This window comes from Trachemys scripta, chromosome 1, assembly GCF_013100865.1.
Source record: "Trachemys scripta elegans isolate TJP31775 chromosome 1, CAS_Tse_1.0, whole genome shotgun sequence".
Classification (NCBI taxonomy): Eukaryota; Metazoa; Chordata; order Testudines; family Emydidae; genus Trachemys; species Trachemys scripta.
The window spans coordinates 180,783,076-180,806,793 of NC_048298.1; the positions used below are offsets into that span (position 1 = coordinate 180,783,076).

At 41.4% G+C, this 23,718-nt stretch overlaps 1 protein-coding gene across 5 annotated transcripts in view; it reads left to right on the plus strand.

The window, feature by feature from the left end:
• JAM2 (junctional adhesion molecule 2) overlaps positions 1–23,683 on the plus strand; it is a 54,595-nt gene extending 30,912 nt beyond the window's left edge. The window contains exons 2-10 of one of the 5 annotated variants that reach the window (XM_034792965.1): positions 2,744–2,809; positions 9,924–10,037; positions 11,282–11,434; positions 13,251–13,456; positions 14,923–15,025; positions 17,190–17,297; positions 19,087–19,102; positions 20,521–20,560; positions 22,776–23,683. In XM_034792965.1, the coding sequence (XP_034648856.1) occupies positions 2,744–2,809; positions 9,924–10,037; positions 11,282–11,434; positions 13,251–13,456; positions 14,923–15,025; positions 17,190–17,297; positions 19,087–19,102; positions 20,521–20,560; positions 22,776–22,808 (839 nt within the window). In that variant the 3' untranslated portion in view covers positions 22,809–23,683. Of the gene's footprint in view, positions 1–2,743; positions 2,810–9,923; positions 10,038–11,281; positions 11,435–13,250; positions 13,457–14,922; positions 15,026–16,814; positions 16,947–17,189; positions 17,298–19,086; positions 19,103–20,520; positions 20,561–22,775 lie in introns of those variants that run through there. The other 4 variants (XM_034792982.1, XM_034792993.1, XM_034792973.1 and 1 more) reach the window with 4 other exon arrangements.
• The last annotated feature ends 35 nt before the right edge of the window (positions 23,684–23,718 follow it).

Here is a 23,718-nt window from a genome sequence, read left to right on the forward strand (position 1 = left end):
CCGAGGTTTCCTTGGCCATCATCTGCTATCTAAGTGCTATAAACTTGTTCACAGAGTCATTCTAGAAACAAAACTTATATTTCAAGCAAAGGTGGTAATGTTTTTTGGCCACTGTCAATGGGGTACAAAAACATGAGTAAAGTTTTCAAAAGCTCATAAGACTCATTGTCAAAAGTGACCAGCACTTAGGCTTCTATGTCATCTAGGTATTTTTTGAAAATTTCACCCCATGTCTGCATAATGCAAACAACTAGTTATAATAACTCCTGCCTTAAACCATAATCACATTTAAATGTTGTTTAAATAGGTTTGTTAATAGGCATGGTCTGGCCAGGATGGCTATTATAAATTATATGTATTGCAGTAAGGCCTCCAGGCAGGGATCAGTGCCCCATTATTCTAGCCACTGTACACACGTGTGCACGCACACTCTCACTCTCAGCAGACAGCCCCTGCCCCAAAGAGCATGATGAACCCAAACCATGTTGTAACCATTTAGACCACAACCATATTTACACTATGCTTGAGTACAGTGATTAAATGAAGTTGTTTGCCGTGTGTAGATGGGATTAAAGAGCAGCCTGGAATGAGAAATCCATTAAGGGAGGTGGGAACTAGGGGATCTGAAATAGAACAGGTCCAAGATTCACAGATGAGGAAGTTGTGGCAAAGTATAGCCTGTTAGAAACACTTCCAGCTTCATTTGGAAATCCACTGTTGGTTAATGCAGGTGCTCCTAATAGGTAATACTACACAATGAGTGGCACATTCTGTACTAGCTGTAACTTCTGGATGGTCTCCATGTGTAAACCCAAGTAGAGCACACTAGGCATCCACTTTGATCTGACAAAGGCAAGTGTGAAGATGGCATAAGTCCTGCACTTCTAAGGGCCCAGTCCCCTCCTCCATCTTACCTGTCATCCCTCCTCCCATGCGCACACACACGCACTGCTGATCTGTTAGCAAAAGCATCACCCCCAATTCCTTGTTATGCTTCCATCTCACACTGGTGCTAGATGGCTGCTCCACATATAGAATTCCCTAAATACCTTCCCATCATCACCCCCAATTTGGGATGTTGAGCTTCAGCACACTTCTTGTTTCTGAGGGAGTGAGTTATGTGATCTCCTGAAGCTTCAAAAAAGTGAGATATGGCGGCTGGAGGTCACCACAGCTGAAATGGAGATCATGAGGCAACTACAGAAAAATAAATTGCAAACCCCTTTATTAGAGCAACAGCCAATACAGTTAATAGGAGGCTGGGATGCTCTCTCCATGGGAATTATACCATTCCAGGATAGAACAAGATGGTGATATCGTCAACATTTTTATAAGGAGTATTGTCAGCATGGGCAAGCCTGGTTTTGTGGGATTAGATTAGGAGTAATTGTACATTGAGATTTTATGTCATGTGATGGTGGGTGTTGCTACGAAAGTGATGGTTACTGTGTCTTAGGGTATGTCTACGTTACAGCTACTACAGTGGCACAGCTGCGGTGTTGCAATGCTGTAGTGTAGGGGTCGGCAATGTTTGGCACGCGGCTCGCCAGGGTAAGCACACTGGCGGGCTGGGCCAGTTTATTTACCTGCCGACGCAGCAGGTTCGGCCCATCGCAGCCCCCAGTAGCCCCGCGGTTCGCTGTCCCAGGCCAATGGGGGTGGTGGGAAGCGGCGCGGGCGAGGGATGTGCTGGCCGTGGCTTCCCGCCGCCCCCCATTGGCCCAGGACGGCGAACCGTGGCTAGTGGGGGCCGCAATCGGGCGAACCTGCTGCGTCGGCAGGTAAATAAACTGGCCTGGTCCGCCAGGGTGCTTACCCTGGCGAGCCGCGTGCCAAACGTTGCCGACCCCTGCTGTAGTGTAAACACTTCTTATGTCGACAGGTTTTCTCCATCAATGTAGTTAATCCACCTCTCTGAGAGGTGATAACTAGGTTGACAGAAGAATCCCTCCCTTGACCTAGCTGTGTCTACACCAGGGGTTAGGACAACCTAACTCTGTCACCCAGAAGGTGAAATTTTTCATAGCCCTGAGCAACAAAGCTAGGTTGATCTAATTTTCAAGTGTAGACCAGACCAGGCCTTTGTGGCTGACCTATTAGAGTTGCAGATAGAATAGGAGAGGTCCAAGAAGGAAGGGTATGTATGAGAAAATGGAGATGCTCACTGTTGAGATGTAGGGAGGGAAAAGATGAGAACCTTTTATTCAGGTAACTTTTAACACCCATGCACTAACAGGTATAATCCAGCACTAGAAGTGTGTGGTACAGGGGCAGCTGTGATTACAGCAGAGGGAATACACTTGAAGATTAATTCAAGTTCTCCACCTGTGCCCTATTGAAAATAGCAGATTTTGAAGGCAAATGTACAGATGCATGTTTAAAAGCTTATTCTTGCCCTGGTTATATAATAAAACCAAGCTCTTCTGTCACACTTCTCATCAGTAGCTCTCTGAGCTTTTTACGAATGAGGTCAGTATCATTATCCCCATTTTACAAGATGGGGAAACTACAGCACAGGGAGTTAAAGTGACTTACCCAAGTCACCCAGTTGGCTGGTAGCTAAGCCAGGAATAGAGCCCAGGTCTCCCAAGTCCCAATCATGTCCTCTCACCAAAGAGCCCCTTTTAGCATATGGAGGTTTATAACTAAGCCTGGGAGCGCTGTCCTCTAAAATTGGCTGAAGCAAGTGTGCAATGGAAATATCTGTTGTCTGAATTGGGTTTTTTGTTTTTCCCTCTTGCAGATCATAAAGCATATGGAATCTCTGTCAAAACGGACAATCAGCATGTTACAGCAAAGGAGTTTCAGGGTACAGTATGTGCATGGGCATCACTGCATTATATATAAATATATAATATATATAACACAAGAAACTGTTTAAAGAACATTATTAAGGTTGCAAAGTCAAGCACTCAAAAGTGAGGAAATGCCAGAATTAAGGTTATGTGTTCAATCTTAATTCAGCCCCATTGTGTGTATGCATTATGATACAGTGTTTAATTACATGATCACATAGTATTCTGCCCAGAACCCCTGCCAGCTTCTGTGCACAGGATGAAGAGTACTCAATTAATGAGCAGCTTGCTCCTTGTTGCCCTATGTGGCCCTATGCCTTATTGACTATTCATTGTTCAAACCCTGCTCTGAAGACATAATTATAAATTTCTTCATGGTCTGTTCAGCGGCACTCATCACTATTGTATCTGAATGCTTCAAACGCTAACTAATTTATTCTCTCAACACCCGGGTGACATGAGAAGTGGTTATTATCCACATTTTACAGACTGGAAACTGAGGCACGGAGAGAGGAGGGTCAAAAGTATCCACTAATTTTAGGGGCCCAAATTGAGACCTATAGGACCTGATTTTTCAGAATATTTAGTATTATATAGAACTTTATATGTTCAAAGTGCAACTCCTATTGACTTGCAGTTGTCGGTGCTCAGCACTTCTGCAAATGAGTCCCCAGGGTCTCAAGTCCAGCACCCAGAAAATGAGGAACAGGCAGTTGGTGACCATCTGTGAAAAGTTTGGCTTAAGTGACGAGTCCAACATCACACAAATTGTGGCAGAGGCAGGGATAGAATCCAGTTCTCCTGGGCAGCATTCAACTGTTTTAACCATGAGACCTTTCCTTCTGTTCCTGCAGTCCCCTGCATCATCCACAACAAACCTTCCAACATCTGCTACAAATGAGGCAGGGGTCTTACGGACAATAGCTTCCTTCAGTACACGTCATTGATTCATCCCCAGAGCAGGTCCATTCTGTGGACTGAATGAGTCAGGGGTCCTTTGGGAAAAAAGTCATCCTTTTAATTTATATGCATAAACGGGGGTCGAATTAAGGCACCTTACTTGTGTCATTTCCTAACATTTGAGTGCTTAACTTTGCAACCTAAATGTTCTTTTAACATAGTTTGGTTTGGCTTTCTAATGTCCTAGGTCTTTAAAAAAAATCCCAGTAAGGTCAGGTTCGTGGGTGACACTTATATTGGTATGTAGTTCCATGTATTTGGGGTTTATGTTGGTCTTAATTCCATATGTTGAGTTTATTTTGTTTTTTTTATTTGTTGCATAAATTATCCCAGCTGCCCTTCTGCCTACCGATTCCTTGTTTGCAAGTTTCATGTAGGATTCATGGCAGAACTGGATCTTCTGGAGGGACTTGAATAAGAGGGCAATGGTCTGCTGTAGTAGCTTGGGAAGGTGACCCATGTGTAGGGAGTCAATAAAGCATAAAGACAGCTAGGGGAGAATCGGAAGAACAGGGCAACAAGACCAGCATCATTTGACAGAGTGGAGGGAGCAAAGGAGTGGCCGGGGAGGGAGACATAAGATTTGGTAATAGGGAAGTGCAGCATTCTATAGGGACTCGAAGGTGGTGACAAGAAATGTGAATTTAGTGAGGAGGGAGGCACCAGTGAAGCACTCAAAGGGATTGGTGATGTGTACAGATTGGCCAGTTCAGAAGGTGATCCTAATAGCTGAATTTTGTATTTTTCTGGAAGGGGGTGACATAGGTGTAGGCAAATAAATAAATATGTTGATGGAAATGCCATAATGTCAGAAGTGGTCCCTCTGAGGCAGGGTTGAAATATATCGGTGGGGAAAAGCTTGTATTTCCACTGTCTCTGCAGACTCCTTCTGTAGATGAAAAGGACTTTGATCTCTAGGGTTGTCAGCCTGGCACCTCTCACAAACAATAATGTCACTTCTTAAAAAATGAACACAGAAAAATATTAAATAAGATTTCAGAGATCAGAAAGGATGAGAGAATGGGAACAGTTGGCTACCATGGCTATTGGGCCTTTTTTATGAAGGCTTGGCTGATTTTTGTCTCATTGTATGGCTCACCCCCTAATCTTCTTTCCTGCAGTCCACATGCTGGAGGAGGACTTGTTTGTTAATACTTAGCATAGGCAGTTTCTGATCACACCCATACTCTTACCTAACAGCAAAGCAGGAACACTAGAGCCCACTCATATGTCTACTATGTGCAGCTGATTTGAACTGCGCTCCGGAGGACCAGGTTAGGAAGGAAGCTATGGCAGCAATTCAGTGGGGTAGAGATGTATGCACACTGGGCATAGGCACACTACTCCCTCACCACTGTTCACAGCTGGTGAGTTGCTCCAGTGACTGGTAACTCTTAGATTTCTTCTTTTTGCTTCATTTTCAACCTACTGTTCTTTTTCCTGTCCCATGTGTCTATTTTCCACCTGCTCTGTCCCTGGGTTGTGTCTGTATCCCATCTCATAGCACATTCCCTCAAATTCCTATCTCTCTATCCCTTTCCTCTCTGCTCTCCTGACTTTGTTTGGGTGGTTTTATCTTGTGCTTACTATGGAGAGCCAAGGAACCATAATTTGGCATCCTCTGCTGTACTCCTACTCAGCAGCATTTTCCTTAGCTGCATCAGTGCCAGAATAAAATGGAAACTGAGAAGTGTGCCAGCTTTATCAAGCTGCATCCTGTGGAAAGGAGCTACTCTGGAAGGGTACACAGTGCTACTGTGAAGGCATCTATAATACTAACTGTGAATTTCATAAGATCTTTCCACCTGCAAGATTTAAATGCATGGCAAAAAGCATGCAGGGGCTCAGCTCCCTTCCCTTCTATCTCCAAGCCCCGCATCAGTGTTTGATCACTAGGCCCTGGTCTACACTACGAGTTTAGGTCGAATGTAGCAGTGTTAGATCGATTTAACCCTGAACCCGTCTACACGCCGAAGCCATTTTTGTCGACTTAAAGGGCTCTTAAAGTCGATTTCTGTACTCCTCCCCGACGAGGGGATTTGCGCTGAAATTGACCCTGTTGGGTCAAATTTGAGGTAGTGTGGATGCAATTCGACAGTATTGGCCTCCGGGAGCTATCCCAGAGTGCTCCATTGTGACCGCTCTGGACAGCACTCAGATGCACTGTCCAGGTAGACAGGAAAAGCCCGGCAAACATTTGAATTTCATTTCCTGTTTGGCCAGCGTGGCAAGCTGATCAGCACAGGTGACCATGCAGAGCTCATCAGCATAGGTTACCATGGAGTCCCAGAATCGCAAAAGAGCTCCAGCATGGACCGAACGGGAGGTACGGGATCTGATTGCTGTATGGGGAGACGAATCCGTGCTATCCAAACTCTGTTCCAAAAGACGAAATGCCGGAATATTTGAAAAAATCTCCAAGGGCATGAAGGACAGAAGTTATAACAGGGACTCGCAGCAGTGCTGTGTGAAACTTAACAAGCTCAGGCAAGCCTACCAAAGAACCAGAGAGGCAAATGGCCGCTCCGGGTCAGAGCCCCAGGCATGCTGCATCTATGATGAGCTGCATGCCATTCTAGGGGGTGCCCCTACAACTACCCCACCCCTGTGCTTCCCTCCTCTCCCACCCCTCCCAGGCTACCTTGGCAGTTATCCCCCCATTTGTGCGACGAATTAATAAAGAATGCATGAATTTGAAACAACAATGACTTTGTCTCTGCAAGCGGAGATCAAAGGGGGGAGGCGAGGGTGGTTGGCTTACAGGGAAGTAGAGTGAACCAAGGGGGCGGGTTTTCATCAAGGAGGAACAAACAGAACTGTCACACCATAGCCTGGCCAGTCATAAAACTGGTTTTCAAAGCTTCTCTGATGCACAGCACGCCCTGCTGTTCTCTTCTAACCGCCCTGGTGTCTGGCTGCGCGTAATCAGCGGCCAGGTGATTTGCCTCAACCTCCCACACCACCATAAACGTCTCCCCCTTACTCTCACAGATATTATGGAGCGCACAGCATAACGATGGCAATATTAGTTTCTCTGAGGTCTAACCGAGTCAGTAAACTGCACCAGCGCGCTTTTAAATGTCCAAAGGCACATTCTACCACCATTATGCACTTGCTCAGCCTATAGTTGAACTGCTCCTTACTACTGTCCAGGCTTCATGAGCCATGGGAGCAAGGGGCAGGCTGGGGCAGGTGCGACCGCGCAGTGCTGCCGACTGGGAGAGCAGCCTGAGGCAGAAGCCTCCAGCTGGCATGATATCCCAGGCAGGACTGAACTTCATTAGACGAAACTTAAAGAAGAGAATGACCTGGAGTCATTCCCATTTTTGTCCAGGCGCCCCCAACTGACCTCACTGAGGCCAGCCAGGCGCCCCCATGTCTGCCCAGGCGCCCCCGACCAACCTAACCAAGGTCAGCCAGGAGCACCCACGGGACGACGACAACGGTTAGCAATCGTATTGTACCATCTGCTGTCCACAAGGCAAGGCAAGGAGTTGCTGCTGTGTAGCACTGCAGTACCGTGTCTGCCAGCAGCACCCAGGAGACATACAGTGACAGTGAGCTGAGCGGGCTCCATGCTTGCCGTGGTATGTCGTCTGCACGGGTAACCGAGGAAAAAAGGCGAGAAACGATTTTTTGCTGTTGCTTTCATGGAGGGAGGGGGGCCTGACGACATGTACCCAGAACCACCCACGACAATGTTTTTGCCCCATCAGATCAACCCAAAATTCCAATGGGCAGAGGAGACTGTGGGAACTGTGGGATAGCTACCACAGTGCAACGTGCCGAAAGTCGATGCTAGCCTCGGTACTGTGGACACACACTGCCGACTTAATGGGCTTAGTGGGGACACACACAATCTTAAAAAATCGACTTCTATTAAATCGACCTAATTTCGTAGTGTAGACATACCCTAAGAACGTATGGCTTTGCATTTGTGTTGTATTAATAAAGTCATGGATGTGGAAAGCAATGGATATTTCAGTACATGCCCAAATGTTTGAGGCTGAGAATAAGGAATATGAAGAAATTTATTTCCAAATCTAACTCTATATCAGTCATGTATTACCAAATTTGAAATAAGTTTATCTTGGTAATTTAAATTTAATTACCATTTCTAAATGTAGGTGAATGGATTTTCCTACCTTCCACTTAGCAGTCAAACACCACCAAAACATATTTTAGTGACTTTTCCTTCATCTAATAAGTTGCATACTAGTAATCAGTTTTCCATTCACCCTTCTTTGTGCTTACCCAACCTTGTTTTTCCCCTCGACCATTCATTTTTGTCCCCCAATTCTCTCACCTTCCCACCAATTGCCTTTCCTTTCTCTTCCCTAGAATTCTGTGTTCTTAGTTCAGCCTCTCCTTAAAAATACCTTAAATAGAATTCTTCGACCTCTCCACCTCTGATGCTGTTTCCTCAATTCTGCCTGTCCCTCCCCTCCCCCTTTGTCCAGTCTTTCTCCTCACTGCCTCCCACTCCATTTAGTCTCCCCTCTCCTCACGCTATATAACAGAGCCTCTCTTCCTGGTTTATTTGGGCATAAGCTTTCGTGGGTACCCATGAAAGCTTATGCCCAAATAAATGTGTTAGGCTTTAAGGTGCCACCGGTCTCCTTGTTGTTTTTGTGGATACAGACTAACATGGCTACCCCCTGATATTCTCTTCCTGGTGACTCTTCTCCCCTGTTGCTGAGTGCAATGAAGCTAGAGAACTAAGGTTGAGGAGACCTGCACCACACTTTCTCCCCTCCATATAACCCTTCCCAACCCAGCAGGAGAGGAGGAGGAGGAGGAGGAAGTGCTTATATCGTGTGAACTAAGCACTGGGCTTCCTCTGTTCTCTCCCTCCTCACAAGCAAGAGTCAGAGTGACCTCGACATTGCTCCTCTGCATTTTCTCCTTCCCTCTCCCGTCTCTGAAATGAAAGCATCTGGGCAGTAGAGAGAGAGAGACAATGGAAGTCTCATCCCCAGAGTGTAGGTGAATTATAGGCTTGCAACACTGAAACTCAGCTGCCTTCACTTTAGTTAGATGCAAATAAAGTTAGGCACTCCTGGGCTCAGCCAGCAATCTCAAAGGCCAGCAGTGAAAGACCCAGAGCGTAGGGGGGAATTGACTAATGTTTTTCATTGTTAGAAAGGCAACAAAACAAAAAGGAAAGGAAACTTCAATAAATCTTAAAGTACAGGAAGGCCACCGCCTATCCCACTCCACCTGCAGTCAGGAACTTCTGACTTCCTCAGCTAAGTACAGAACACACATTTTGTAAAGCATTGTGTATTTGTCTTTGGAACAGGATACCCTCCTGTCACTGGATTTTTCTTTAAAGTTGGATTGCTTCTTTAATGTCTTGTCTCATTTTGTGTGTGATCTTATTGCTCATGACAAATGCCAGACTGGTAGCGTTGGAGCTCTGAAGCCTCAGCCCTGGTCTGGAAGGACAAATAGTAGGGGTGAATAAGTAACTCTGTCTCCATCATTTACTCAGTCCTTAGTTTCCTCGGCTGAAATTGGTAACAAGAGTGCAAATTAAAACAGGCTGTTGTGTATGCTTTTGAGATGTGGACACTTGTCCACTGGAAATCGGATACACCCCATCAAAGGTGTAAAAGTCTTTGGTCCCTATTAATATGACCTGTAAATGAAGGGCTCAGTGTATAGGTGAAAGGTTCTATATTGCATTGCCAACCTCCTAAGCCATCTGTTCTACTCCTTCCCCTTGAAAAAGAAAATAAAGATCGAGGCTTTCCACTGGAGATTATAAACTATAGAGAGACTGGAGGTAGTCAAAGATTTTTCATAATAATACTAGTGTTCTTTTCCTCCTTAGGCCAATCTGTACTAGAAAAGGTATGCCAATAGAGCTGTACCAGCAAACCCACCTAGTAGACACACACTTTCTACTGCCAAAAATGTCCTTTTGCCTGTATAACTTATACCAGTTCTCTTTAAAGCTCTACTGACTTTACATTCTCTCTCTAAATTCTGTTCTCCATTACACTTGTTTATATTTGGAGTAAATACAATAAAGTCAATTTTAAGAGCAGGATTTGATGGTCACTGAAGGCTGAAGCCCTTTAATAGGAAGAATATTATGATCAGTACTTGTAATTATACCAAGCACGGAGCTAAAACACTGATTATCTGTTTTGTTTTCCCTAGAGGCTATGCTTAGCTGTAAGTACTCAGCTGGAAAGGGTATTATTCCAAGAGTAGAATGGAAGAAACTCTCATCCCGTGATGTCTCATTTGTGTACTACAAAGGTGACTTAGTAGGTAAGAAGCTGCAAACTTGTAGACTGATGGATTAAAATGAAATTGCTAAAATGCAGTTTGGTTTCTTTTCTGAAGAGAATAACAATGACAAAAGGATTTCCCAGAATTGGTTTTTGAAGAGCATATTCTTGAATGGCTTTCCATGCTAATATCTATTCTATCTTTGATGGTATTAAATATTTTAACTTGGAGATGTAGATGAGTCTTTTGTGCTGTTCCGTTTAGATTTAAAAAAATGGCATTGCAGGTTCCCTGAATCTTTCTATAACCTGAGCGCATTTAAATAAAATTCTGTCCTTATTGAAAACTTTATGATCCAAAGAACAAGCTTCTGAAAGATCCTTTAAAATAAAGCTGAAGATTTGAACATAAATGTCATAGTAATGAATACAGTGTTACAGCATATTTTAAATACACCCCCATTCTTTTTCGGCCTAGAACATAAGAATAAGTGTTCTTTCTTAAAATGACTTATTTCAGCTTTACATTTTGAGTGAAAAGTGCATCTCCGTGGTACCGTATATGTCAGCTATTTTTATGGTACCCTTGTTCAAAAAGCGGTAGCTATTTTTTTTTTTCTCTTTTCAATGGGAAGTTAGTTTTGCCCTCATAACACACACACGCCCATATCTCAAATGTCTGAAAGAATTTTGTTCCAACTTAAAAAAAAAATCACCTTTAACCAGAGACCAAGTATGGAAAAAATCAGCCCACAAGGTGAAAGGTATGTGATAACGGAACTATAATGGAGTCTGGATTTTTGAAAGTTTAACTAGAGAGCTTTTGGCCAACATTCTCTATCTATAATAAATGTCACTTTTAGATGATGCAGATTTCACCAAACCACCCAAGAGCATTGGGGAAATGCATGTACTGCCAAATTCAAGATGGGTCTTGGGATTCCAACTCTATAGGCTGTTGGAAACTGGCTGTGTTTCATAAGTGATGCCTTTGGTTTGTGAACAAAGGGTGTAGAGTTTGGGCTTAAAGTATTGCCTTGTTGCCCCTAAATTTATTTGTAGAGTGGAAGTGATAGTATCTTTGGAGAAAAGTGCTCATATTTATTGTCCTTCAGTGGAAAATTAGGCACAAAAATTATCAAGATTGAAGAAGTGAGCAATGACTGATGACTAGATGCATTGTGTGGTTTCAAGATGAGCCAATGATGCACAGTGATATTTTATTTTTATAACAGGCTTGATCTGCAAGGAATACTTTTCTAACTGTCATATTCTCTTTTAAAGGTGATCTGAAAGGCCGAGCAGAGATGATAGATTCAAGCATACGAATTAGAAATGTGACCAGAAAAGATTCTGCGAGATACCGTTGTGAAGTTAGTGCGCCGACTGAACGGGGACAAAATCTGGCAGAGACTATTATTACTCTCACAGTGTTGGGTAGAAACCTAACTTTGACTATGGGTTTTTGTTGAGGTCAATCCTAAGGGCAGGAGGGTAGGGGGAATTCAGTGTGGATATTTTTCCTCATGCACTCTTTTGTGCATGAGGAAAAATATGACAAAGTGTACGTTCTTTTCTGGCTTCTCTTTAATGTTTTCACAAACCACATTTACCTTCTTTTGACCATCTCTAACAAATAATTAATAATAGGGAATAAATCTACCCTTACAGAATCTTTTCTGAAAGTTTTTGGCCTGTATATTAAGGCTGGGATTTTCAAATGGGCCTAAGGGAGTTGGGCACCCAGCTCTCATTGACTTTCAGTGAAAGGGGGTACCTAACTCTTAGGCCCCATTGAATTTCCCAACACCAAAGCAACTATGACAGCTTAAAGTGCATTGATAATCACTCTGTTCATAGAAATAAATCCAAAACACACAACTGTGAAGAGGCCAGTACTAGCTCCAAATTCTGATTAGGTTACAAGTAAAACTCAGAGGTCTTCTCCTTGTCCACTTTATAAAATTGCACATAGAAATACCGGCCTCTCTTCTGGAGAAACCCATGTCTGGGCTGGCAGAAATGTTATCTGGATTGAGGCACACTGGCACACCTGTATGTGGAAAAGGCTTCACTGGATCTTTTTCAGCAACTGCCAGTACGAAGACTAGCTGAAGTTCCTAATAAGCCCTCTATTCATAAGTGCTGGACTGTGTTGAAGTGGTTTCCGTTGTATACTACTCCTGGGGGAATTCTGTGCCAAAAAATTAAAAATTCTGCAACAAAAAATTCTGCGTACGATATTTTGAAATTCTGCAAAATTCTGCATATTTTATTTGTCAAAATAACACAATATGATCACACCAGTTTCAATTATTTTTGGTTATTTATTTCAAAATACCTGTCAGCAAGTATGTCTGTAACAATGCAGACAATAAAAAAGAATCAGGGGATGTTTTTTGACAAATAGATTCCTTATCAGCATATCAATACAGAACACAAAGCAAAGTGGGTATTTTGTTCATTTTTTTTTTTTTAAAAGCCACAGTTCAGTGATTCTTGGCCTTTGGTGGTGACTCAGCAAATGTTTGAAGTATCATACTGTGACTAGAGCTGTTCAAAAAATTTTAATGAAAAAGTTTTTCCACCAAAAATAACTTCTCAAACTATATGGATTTTTTTTCCTGTGAAAACATGTCATTTAAAACTTTTTTGAAACAAAAGGAAATTATTTTCTTTTCTTTCCTTTTCCCCCTCTTCACTAGTTCAGGGGAAAAAAGGGGAGGGGAAAGAGGGAGTTGAGGGGAAGATGCTCAAAACAGGGAGGGGGGGATTGTTTCAAATAAGTGGAAACAACAAGAACAAAATATTTCAACCAAAAAAAGAAATTCCATAGAAAGTTTTGCCTGACTCAACATCCCCTTGAGTCCATGGAACTAAGTGCTGTGCTGGCAGGATGGAGGTGGGGAGGGAGGGTTGAGAAGTTGATCTTGGATTGGATGGTAGTGAGAGGGAGCAGAGCAAGGGAGAGGCAGCAGCAGGTTGAAGGGGCTGGGAGCAAGGTGCTCCTTCCCTTTCCAGGGTCCTAGCAACCCAGGGATTTTTTCTGTGTTCTCATTTAGTGGGGTATGACCCACTGGTCACCCCTGTTGATCTCTTTCTTGGCCATGCCCCACCAGTCTATATTGTTAATTAATACATCGTGGGGTTCTTTGGATTGTTTCTGATGCCTAAGCAAATGTTGAAATAGAAATGTGAATGTTAATTTAAAACACTTAAACTGCCAAATAACAAATATGTTTTCATTGTTCAGTGGCCTCGGCAGCTCCATCGTGTGAAGTGCCCAGCTCAGCGATGAGTGGAACAGTAGTACAGCTGAGTTGTAAAGAAAATGAAGGGTCTCCTGCTTCTGAGTACAAGTGGTATAGGAATGGTGTTGCTTTACTGGAAAATACAGGAACAGGCAGTGCTAAAATAGGAAACATTTCTTACACCATGAATAAAAAGACTGGAACATTGGTAAGATCATCTTATCCAACTCTTTCTTTTGACTTTTGAGTCTGAAAGAAAACTAAATGTATTATTCATGTTACACTATGACCAAGGATCAGGGCCCCATTGTGCTAGGCATTGTGCAGATGAGAAACAAACAAAAGAAAGTCCATGCCCCAGAGAGCTCACAACCTACATGTCAGACAGGATACAACAAGTGGATGAAATACACAAACTGGGTGGGAGTGGAGTGAAAGGAGGAGGTAAAATAATTTAGCAGAGTTTTGCGAAATAAACAGATGTTACAGCTTGCCACGTGTGTAACCAGTGCCAGATCAGGCATCACAGTACTAAGTATTTTAAGGAGGGATTTAAAAGAGGATAAAGTGAGCATCTTTACAAACTTCCATGGGGAGTTATTCCCAAGCATAGAGGGCAACATCAGAGAAACAGATGTTTAGGAAATGTAAAAGTAACTTTACAGATATACTTAGAAGGCCCAATCCTGCACCAGTGAAAACTGGGAGCAGGAACCAGGCCCCAAATCAGCATAGGCATCTTTTCCAGAACTATACACCTCTTTTGAAGAGACTTCCATGGATGCTTTTCGATTATTATTAATGATAAATTTTAGTCCAAGACTTTCCAAAGTGACTAGTAATTTTGGGCACCTCACTTTTATGAACGATCAAAGTCAGATACCTTTGAGGAGTCTGATTTTCAGAAGGTGAATGATCAGTGCACTCTTAAAATCCCACCCCTTTAAGGTGTGTCAAATTGAGCACCCAAAATCACTAGTCACCTCTGAAAACCTTGGCCTTGATGCGTAGTTGTGGCTCTGAGAGCGAGCCTAATTTCAAAGCCCACTAAAGTCAATGGAAAGACACCCACTGAGTTTGAGTTTTGGAAAGTCCCCACCTCTCCCTTTCTTGTTGTTTATGTGAAATAGTCATCCATTTCATCATACTTCATTTTGTAAAAAAAGAAAAAATAACCCATAGTTCAAAGAACTAATTGTCTAAATGGTATCAGTGCAGTGTCCCTCATCCACCAACCTCCTAACTTTAAATCACATGGTGATAGTATTTGATAACTAGAGCTGGTTGGGAATTTTTTATCTGAATGATTTTCTAACAGAAATGCAGTTTCCACAAAATTGAAATTTTCCACAGGGAAATTTTGAGTTTGCTTTTCAAATTTTTTCAAATTCAGTTTTCCACCACGAAAATCAAAATAAAATATTTAATTTGGGGTCAAATTCAATGAAACAAAATGAAACATTTCAATATCAGAAATGTTGAAATGTTTTGTTTTGATTAAAAAAAATGTTGAAACAAAATGTTTCTGAATCAAAATTTTTTGGAATTTCTCTTTTGTTAAATTTCATCTTTTCATCCAAATTTGGGACAAAAACAAAAATGTCAGAATTTCCATGGGATGGAAATTGTAAATTTCACTCAGCTTAATTGGTGACTTTTTTTAAAATTTAACAGCTATTTAACACAGTTTCAAAGAAGGACACTGGAGAGTATTACTGTGAAGCCTCTAATGGAATTGGACTTCCTCAAAAATGCTCTGTGAAGCGAATGCAAGTTGGTAAGTGTCAAAAGCAAATAAGGCAAAAAAATCTGTAGATGAAAATGACTTTATTGTATAGCACATGTAAGAAACTAAGACTAGGTTCAAATTATACTACCTTATTCCTCCACCAGAGTGCTGGAATCAAATGCAATTACATGTTTGTTATGAATGCTATTTATGTAGACATTTTGGCTGCTTAAGTCACTCCTCTTCTAAAAAGAAGCAGTAGAGATTACTGTATCTTACATAAGGTTGCTTAGCTCGGAGTGGTTTAGAATGATCAAATGTCCAGCTTTCAGAAGATTACTATGCATTAAACTCCACTGAACAATAGTATACACCAGGGGTTGGCAACCTTTCGGAAGTGCTGTGCCGAGTCGTCATTTATTCACTCTAATTTAACGTTTCATGTGCCAGTCATACATTTTAACATTTTTAGAAGGTCTCTTTCTATAGGTCTATAATATATAACTAAACTGTTGTATGTAAAGTAAATAAGGTTTTTAAAATGTTTAAGAAGTTTCATTTAAAATTAAATTAAAATGCAGAGCCCCTCGGCCCGATGGCCAGGACCGGGCAGTGTGAGTGCCACCGAAAGCCAGCTCGTGTGCCACCTTCGGCACGTGTGCCATAGGCTGCCTACCCCTGATATACACATAAGATATTAATATTTCAGAACTTTTTGTGGAGGCTGTAAAGTATGATCTGCAAGTCTTGTTTCACAGATATTTTCCTTGAGTCAATTTCATGTGGGACTTTAATTCAGCAACTCAGAAAACTATTTCTGATCTTCATTTTCTTATCTGGAAAAACAGTAATAAATGTGACATTTATATCTGGTTAGAGGGACACTGTCCAGTTTGATAGGCCTAATGTTTGTTTTGCTTTCTGCTCCTTATCTGTTTGCAACATTCGTGTAACTTGTTAGATATAGAATTTGTTTTGTGAACAAGTCCATCCGTAATTTTTTTCCCTAAAGAAAAAAAATATATTCCAGCAGCCCAGCACTCTTGAGTAGCTCTGCAAAATCCCACAGCAGTGCATGCACAAGTGATGGAGAGAAGTTGGTAAGGAAATATTTCAAGCTTCTAAAAGGTTTTAATCAAGAGTGAAGGGGAAAATGCTTCTAATGGATGGATTCTACAAAATACCTTGGCAGTGACCTTTTAAACAGTGCTCTTAATATTTCTTACTCTCTCAGGACCTGGTTCAAAGCCTGCTGAAGTCCATAGAAAGACTTTGGATCAGGCCTTTTAATGCATTTGTGTTGTATTTGAGTAACTACGTGCTATCAAGGCAGAATTCCTCTGCTGGGGAAACATTAATCCAAGTCATAAATTGGTACTTATCGACACACATAAGAAGTTTTTTGGACCAATGTTTTCAAATCTGTGTGCCTGTAGTTAGGCAACCAAATATGTATTTGGACATCTAAATAGAAGTGGCCTAACCTCTCCCCCCACGAGGTGCACACTTACAGCTCTCGTTGATTATAATGGGAATGGGGATTGCTCATCACCACAGAAAAATCAGGCCACTTCTAATTTAGGTGCCCAAATCTGGATTAAGGAGTCTAATTTTAGGCACCCAGGTTTGAATACTTTGGCCTTGGTGGTTTAGTTTTTTTAAAAACCCTCACTTCCATTCACGTCAGAAGCCATTAAGTTATACATATGATTCAACAGCATGAAAATTCTTGGTGCCACAAATATCATTCTGTGTCAACCATTTCATCAGCTGTTACATTACTACTATTTTAATCAAACTAACTTAAATCTTCTCTAACAGCTGTTTCCATTTACAGGCTTCAGGATATATTCTCCCTTTGACATGTGTAACTTGAATGATGCCAGGGGTTAGGCACTCATCTAGATGAGAAAATACCCCCTTGTCTCTATCCAGTTTTTGACTTTTTGGATCATATTAAGAATTTGAGGTGTGTTAAAAAGCCTTGTGCTAACAAGGGTATTATTTGGTGGGTAGTAGGTTCTCAAAATGTTTATTCCATTCCCTTTTTTATGGTTGCTAGCAACTTACATGTCAGAGTCATTTACATATTGCATTCTATAGTTATCATTGCCACTGCTCTCTGGAATTTTTATAGTGGAAAACTGTTACAATGGCAAGTTTTTGTTTTTGGGGTTTTTTAACACTGGATTTATTTTGTTTTCATTTATAGATGACCTTAATATAAGCGGAATCATAGCTGCTGTAGTAGTTGTGGCTCTGGTAATGGCATTATGTGGCCTTGGGGTATTTTATGCACAAAAAAAAGGTTACTTTTCAAGTAAGTCAAGTTAAATCTTGCCTTCCTCATAGACATTAGGAAACTTGCTATGACTAAATATTTCTAATATGTAGAGCAGTGTTTCCCAAACTGGGGTCGCCGCTTGTGTAGGGAAAGCCCCTGGGGGGCCGGGCCGGTTTGTTTACCTGCCACATCCGCAGGTCCGGCTGATCGCAGCTCCCACTGGCCGCGGATCACTGTTCCAGGCCAATGGGAGCTGCTGGAAGTGGCACAGGCCAAGGGACGTACTGGCCACCACTTCCTGCAGCTCCCATTGGCCTGGAGCAGCGAACCGTGGCCAGTGGGAGCCACGATCGGCCGGACCTGCGGACGCGGCAGGTAAACAAACTGGCCCGGCCCGCCAGGGGTTTTCCCTACACAAGCAGCGTCCCAAGTTTGGGAAACACTGGTGTAGAGTATACTCCTCCTTTTTCATGTAAGGTCTGATTCTGCACTATTGAAGCCAATGGAAGTATTGCATCTGTCTTCAATAAATGTAGGATCTGACCCATAGTTATTTGTTCTGCCTGCTCCTTTTATTCATACCCAGTTTACTTTTTGCAATAGAAAATGAGATAGAAATGGCAGGCTAGTCACAAATTACTGCTGAAAGGGAATTTAGACAAATCCTAAGTAAGCTCCACAGACTTCTTTCTTATGCAAAGTTAAGATAATTTTGAAAATATTAGAAAAAAGGTTAAATATTTTCTCTTGCCCACAGTTCTCTTTTCCACAAATGTTCATGAACTGAGTCTGAGAATTGCTAGCTCACCCAGTCACTGACAGGTACCTTGAAGAAAATGAACTCTAAGCTCAGGGGAGGCAGAGCCCGGGATAAGTAACTGCTTGGGTACAAAGTCTAGCTGATGAAAGAAGTTACAAATTTCTTCCCCAAAGTGTGTCATAACAGGGCTAGTGACGAACATTGTGGATATGAGAAAAACCAAAAACTACCTGAAAGACATTAGGTATAAATTTATTTCTGGCCAGAATTCTAACATGTTTACTCATGTTTAGTACCTTGCTACACAAATGTTCCCATTTATTTAGCAGGGTACCAAATGACATAAAAGAAGAGCAACAAAATTACACCGATGTGTTATATGATAGAATACTCATGCACACATATCAAATATGTGTGTGTGCATATGTACATTAAAGTGACATTATTGGATTCTAAAATCTGTTCCAGTAAAAAGAAACAATGTAAACAGTCATTTTTAATCTAAGAAGTAAGCAGTACTGAAACTTGCATCCTAGTGGAAATGGACTTGCTGACTCCATCTGCTGGACCATAATGAAAGTACATGTCAGGAAAACTGATGCTTTCATTAAATTTCATAAGAGCTGGGCAACTTCCCCAGGGTATTTACAATAGGGGCCATAGAATCTAATACAGTGAAAAGGCAGTGATGCAGAAGAATGTTTCAGGATGTGTCTGAAAGAGGACACACAGCTTTTTGGGGTATAGGGGGGAGCAAGGGCAGAAGATTGATTTGAGAGCAGTTTCACGAGAGCAGGTAGCTGAACGCTTTCAGAAGTAGACTATTAACTCCAGAGGAGAGGGGGCTTGGGCAGCTTTCCTGCTGGCTTATCCAGACAGACTGCTGTCAGGGGAATCACTTGTTCATCCTCCAGTGAGAAACATAGTTCAGATGCTACTGTCAGAAATTAAAGGGATGAGGAAGGACAAGAGTTAAATGTTATCCACAGGAGATATTTCAAAGGATGTTTATTAGCCAGGAAAATCACTGTGTGCTAAATATGTTTTTTTCTTTTACTTTTCCAGAAGAAAGCTCTTCTCAGTAAGTATATCACTTTTGGGTAGTTAATTTCATTTGTGCTTCTGATAATGTAAGAAAGGCGATTCTTGTGTAGGGCTTTCCACATCATTATTATACATGGGGGGTGTTTTGTGTCCTTAACCTTATTTTTGATAACCTGTTCTGAAATATTCTTTAGGCTGCTACTTTGGTGGCTGGGTTTTCTCACTATGCTTACTAAGCTGCATACTAACACCAAGCCACTAGTAATAAATGAACAAACCAATACTTTTGTTAAATAAACAGAGGCAAATTTTCAGATGGCTGTGTCCCCTCCCCCTTTTGGTTATCATTCAAACTCCTAATTCAGCCGCAGACATAAATCTTGCTTGGCCAACTCCCTGGTTGTGAATGCAAAATAGCTAGGTAGAAGATTTTACCCAAATCTGTGTCTGCAGATCATTTTGGAAACTGGTCATCAGCCAGGATGAAAGTATACACCTCAGTCTTGCATTAAAAGATGGAAGTGTGCTAGTTCTGTGAAATCAGCAACTGTATGTACAGTACATGCAAGCTGATTTTACAAGATAGGCTGAGATACATGCTCACATATGAGACTAATATTCAGTCCTTAAAGTGGAGGCTGGCATTTCTTCTGTCTAGCTAAGCTCAACATTAATAACTCACATTCTCAAGTGAGGACAATCGCAGGAAAAAGCAAGTAACTTATTAAAAGAAGATATCGCCAAGTACTACTTAAAAATACTTTCTAATACTTGTTTTATGATGGTCATGAATATAATATACATCACTATATGAGCCATAACCAGATATGCATCACATCTTGGAGCCTTAAGGCAACAAGCCAGGGAAGCTAGTTTGGCAGTGGTTCATGATGCAAGGATTTCGTTGTCTAAAAGCTCCCCAAGGAATCGTCACAGGTATTGTAATGGACAGAAGACAATGGACATGCCCCTAATGTAAAATGTTGCAGTCTGTGCCTTTGGAGATGAGGAAATTTTATGAAAGAGCTATTTCTATTACATAGTATTTTCACACATCTGGTACAGATCTTCTTAATTGCGAGCTGTGAAATGGTGATAACTTTCTTTACTTGGTCAAGATATTCTCATAAAGTAATCTGGCTTTAGTCAGATAGGAATGCCTTTCAAATAGCACATTGCAAAACATTGCTTACCTCCTGAAAATCAGTCAGCCCCACAGACTCAATCTTCCCTTTATGTATAGATGCTTTTTTGGCATACCTTGCAAAGCCATTTACTGTGCCTGTTGATTGCACGATATTGTTTCTGGTCTTTTACAAGATAAGAGCGAAGATTAAACCAGGATGGTGTCTAAAGTGGGCAAATTTGTGTATAAATATGCTTCTCCAAGAACTAAAGTACAAGCAGATAAAAATGAAACAGTTAATCTGCCTTCTTTGTTTATCACACTAACAGGAAGAAGAGTTCTGACTATAAATATACCCCAAGTGAAAAGGTGAGTGTATTCAGCAATCAGCTAGTGCATTTGTGGGAGCTGCTCACCATGAATCAATTAAGCTTCCATTTCCTGTGACTGCCCAGTTCATTGGCCCTGAAATGAATAAAGATTATACATTTCCTATATTTTGAAAGAACACAGGTTAGTCTCAGTACTTTTTGGCTGAAGAACAGTTCATGGTTTTGCTTCTAAGAAAGCACTTGGATTAAATGAGGTAAAATTACAGCTTTAATTAAACACATGGCATCAAGTCTAATGCTCTACAGATAATGTGAATTGGAACCATCTTTGCCTTGCCTTATCTTACCATATCATGCTGAAATATTTTACATGTGTACCATGGTATAATAATCCCAGAAATTACAAAATCATCATTTGACCAATGATCCAATTTTTTTTTCCTGTGTGTGGAACAATCGACTTCCAAAGCTCAACTTTGAGATCTATGAGCACAGTTTCTACCACTCTCTCCCTCTTGCTACAGGGTGGTATGGAAGGGAAAGGGACCCCTTGGAGCCTTTTCCATCCCCTCTCCCCCCACATCCCCTTAAGCAGAGAGAGCAGATCAGAAAGGTGGAACCTAAAGCATTGCCTCTCTTCTCCTCTACACCCTGTCTGACAGCACTGGAGGGTAAGGCAGCAAGCTCCTTACTGTATAAAGCTACTGGCATTAGCCATCAAGTGGAATGAACACTAGAGCAAAGGTTCTCAAACTCTGGTCCACAGAGCACTTGCTGCTGGTCTATTGAGAGCTGGCTAGTCACAGGGTGCTGGCAGCTCTATCTCCTCCTTATATCTACCTGCTAAATCAAAATTTATTTAAAAAAAAAAAGTTAAAATCACTTTCCATGTAAAGCAATTGCTGCAGTTAGGCATACAATGTTACACAACTGTGTGTGTGTGTGTGTGAGAGAGAAAGAGGTGTACACAAGACAATCAAGATGGTGCACACTATGAAAGAGTGAGACGATACTATGCACTAGAGACGATCCAATGGCTAGGTTTGCTTAGAGAAACATTGGATCTGTAATATTAGCTCAGCTTTGCAACATATGTCAAGAAAACTCAACAGCACCTGCAAACACTTCCTAGTCCACCTTCACTACAAACACCAGCATATGCAACTTCCTTCCCCACACAGATGCACCCAGAAGCAGTCCCTGTCTCCTCAAACCTACATTTTACACTGCTCTGCTCTACCTCTTTCATTTCACAACTGTTTCTCACACAGCGGGCAACCACAGCACCCCACCACCTACATTATTCAAATCCTCCCAACAAACTCAGTCAAACCTGATTTACCCATCTCATCTCACCCACCAGTCATCCTTCTATTCACCCAGTCTCAGCTCTTTCCTGTTCTGTCAACTTCATCCATTTACTTCCCTTCCTCACTCAAACCCAACCCACAATTACTATGACCAGAACAGCGGTAACTCCAAAACACCAGCTAATTTTAATTCTCACAACTCATGATAGAGGGGGGTCCCCAAAAATTTCATTGATCCAATGCAGCTGCTGCTGTTAAACTGATGCAGGGAGTGATGCTCCACCTATAGGTCTAGCTATGAAATAGCAACAGCTGCTCTCAGGACCTACCTGATGGCAGTCAGTATTGGTTATACCTGGCCACCATAAGTGCTCTATGAAAGCTACCCTCTGTCCTTAAATCTGAACACCACGGAACTTAAGCAGTGGTTTTTGATTTCCTCTTTTGGTGGGTGAAAATTTCTTGCTTTGTCTCTCTCTTCACTGAAATATTGGTAAACTCTAGTTGTGGGGTGCATTCATCAACTGCAGTATAATTGCACATCAGCAGCAGCTATAATTGGAGTATTCAAAAGGAAAGAAACACAGCAGTTTTACCTTTTTCCCCTTGATCTTAAATTCCTCCCAGTGGGACACTTTTTGAACTGTAGTACGTATATCATGTAAAAATGTGTTTTGTGGGGGTTTCGCTCCTCAAAGGGAATTGAAATGGTATGCTCACTGATGAGCCAGAGGTTTATCTGCCTACTATTCTGTTGCTCTGGGAAGGGGTTTGGTCTCATTACTAAGACTTATAGCATTTTTTGTTGCTGTATGCTTGGTGTTTGCTTCTTTTGCCAACCTGGAGACACAAGTGAAGTTCTACAGATGTTTAAGTGTAATGAATACTGAAAGTATTTGAACTATAACTTGTCACCTTACCCTTTTCTTTTTTTCGATTTAGGATTTCAAGCACACCAAGTCCTTTGTTATTTAGAAGATTTCAGCCTCTTTGAGAGACACACAGTGACTACTTCTTATACAAAATATTAAAGGGATTTTTTTTAACTCTTCTGCAAATATTTGGATTTGTTTTGAGATGGCATACACTGAAAGCAGAAAGTTTATTGAAATGTCTAGGAGCCGATGTTACAAACCTAATCATGGACTGTACAACTGTTCATATTGTTTAAAATACCATTATTTCTCTAATTTAAGGATAGTAGTATGTAGATTTCTTCTCATCCTGTTTATGTATATACACAGCAAGGGGACTCATTACTAAGCAAATTCATGCTCATGATCTTTACAGATTAGCGTTAGAAGTTTTTTGGCCACTCAAACCTAGTGCTTTGTAGTGTTTACATCTAAAAGACAATGTGAAGGGCTCTAACTTTTGCCATTTTTCAGTTTGATTAGTGCCATGACTTTTCTAATAATCTGTCAACCATGCAGTCAAGTGAACAATTCTGATACTGTACAAGTATAAACTTGAGTTGTTAACTGTGGTTCACCCTCTCTATAATAGAGAACCTCCAAACAGTGTTCTGCTGTGGAGGAGTGCTTTTCAATCTCTTTTCATTTGCCAATCTTTTCAAAAGTTCAAATGGCAGTCCGGCCTCCTTTAGAAATCTTAGACATAGTTTGCAGACCTCAGGTTAAAAACCACCGCTGTAGATCAAATGTTCAAATCTCAATGCTAAAGTGTGTAGCTTTTTCCCTTCTAGGAAGTATATTTAAGATCCATGAAAGTTTCTTTGCTAAAGATTGTATGTGTGAAGGAAAACAGTGCAGCAAAACTGATGCAGTATTAGTGCCTTGAATTTTCTGTTAAAAGTTCAGTTTCACAAATAAATGATGCCTAGTGTCTGATGGCTGTTTACTGTGAACTTACTTTTGGAAGTCTG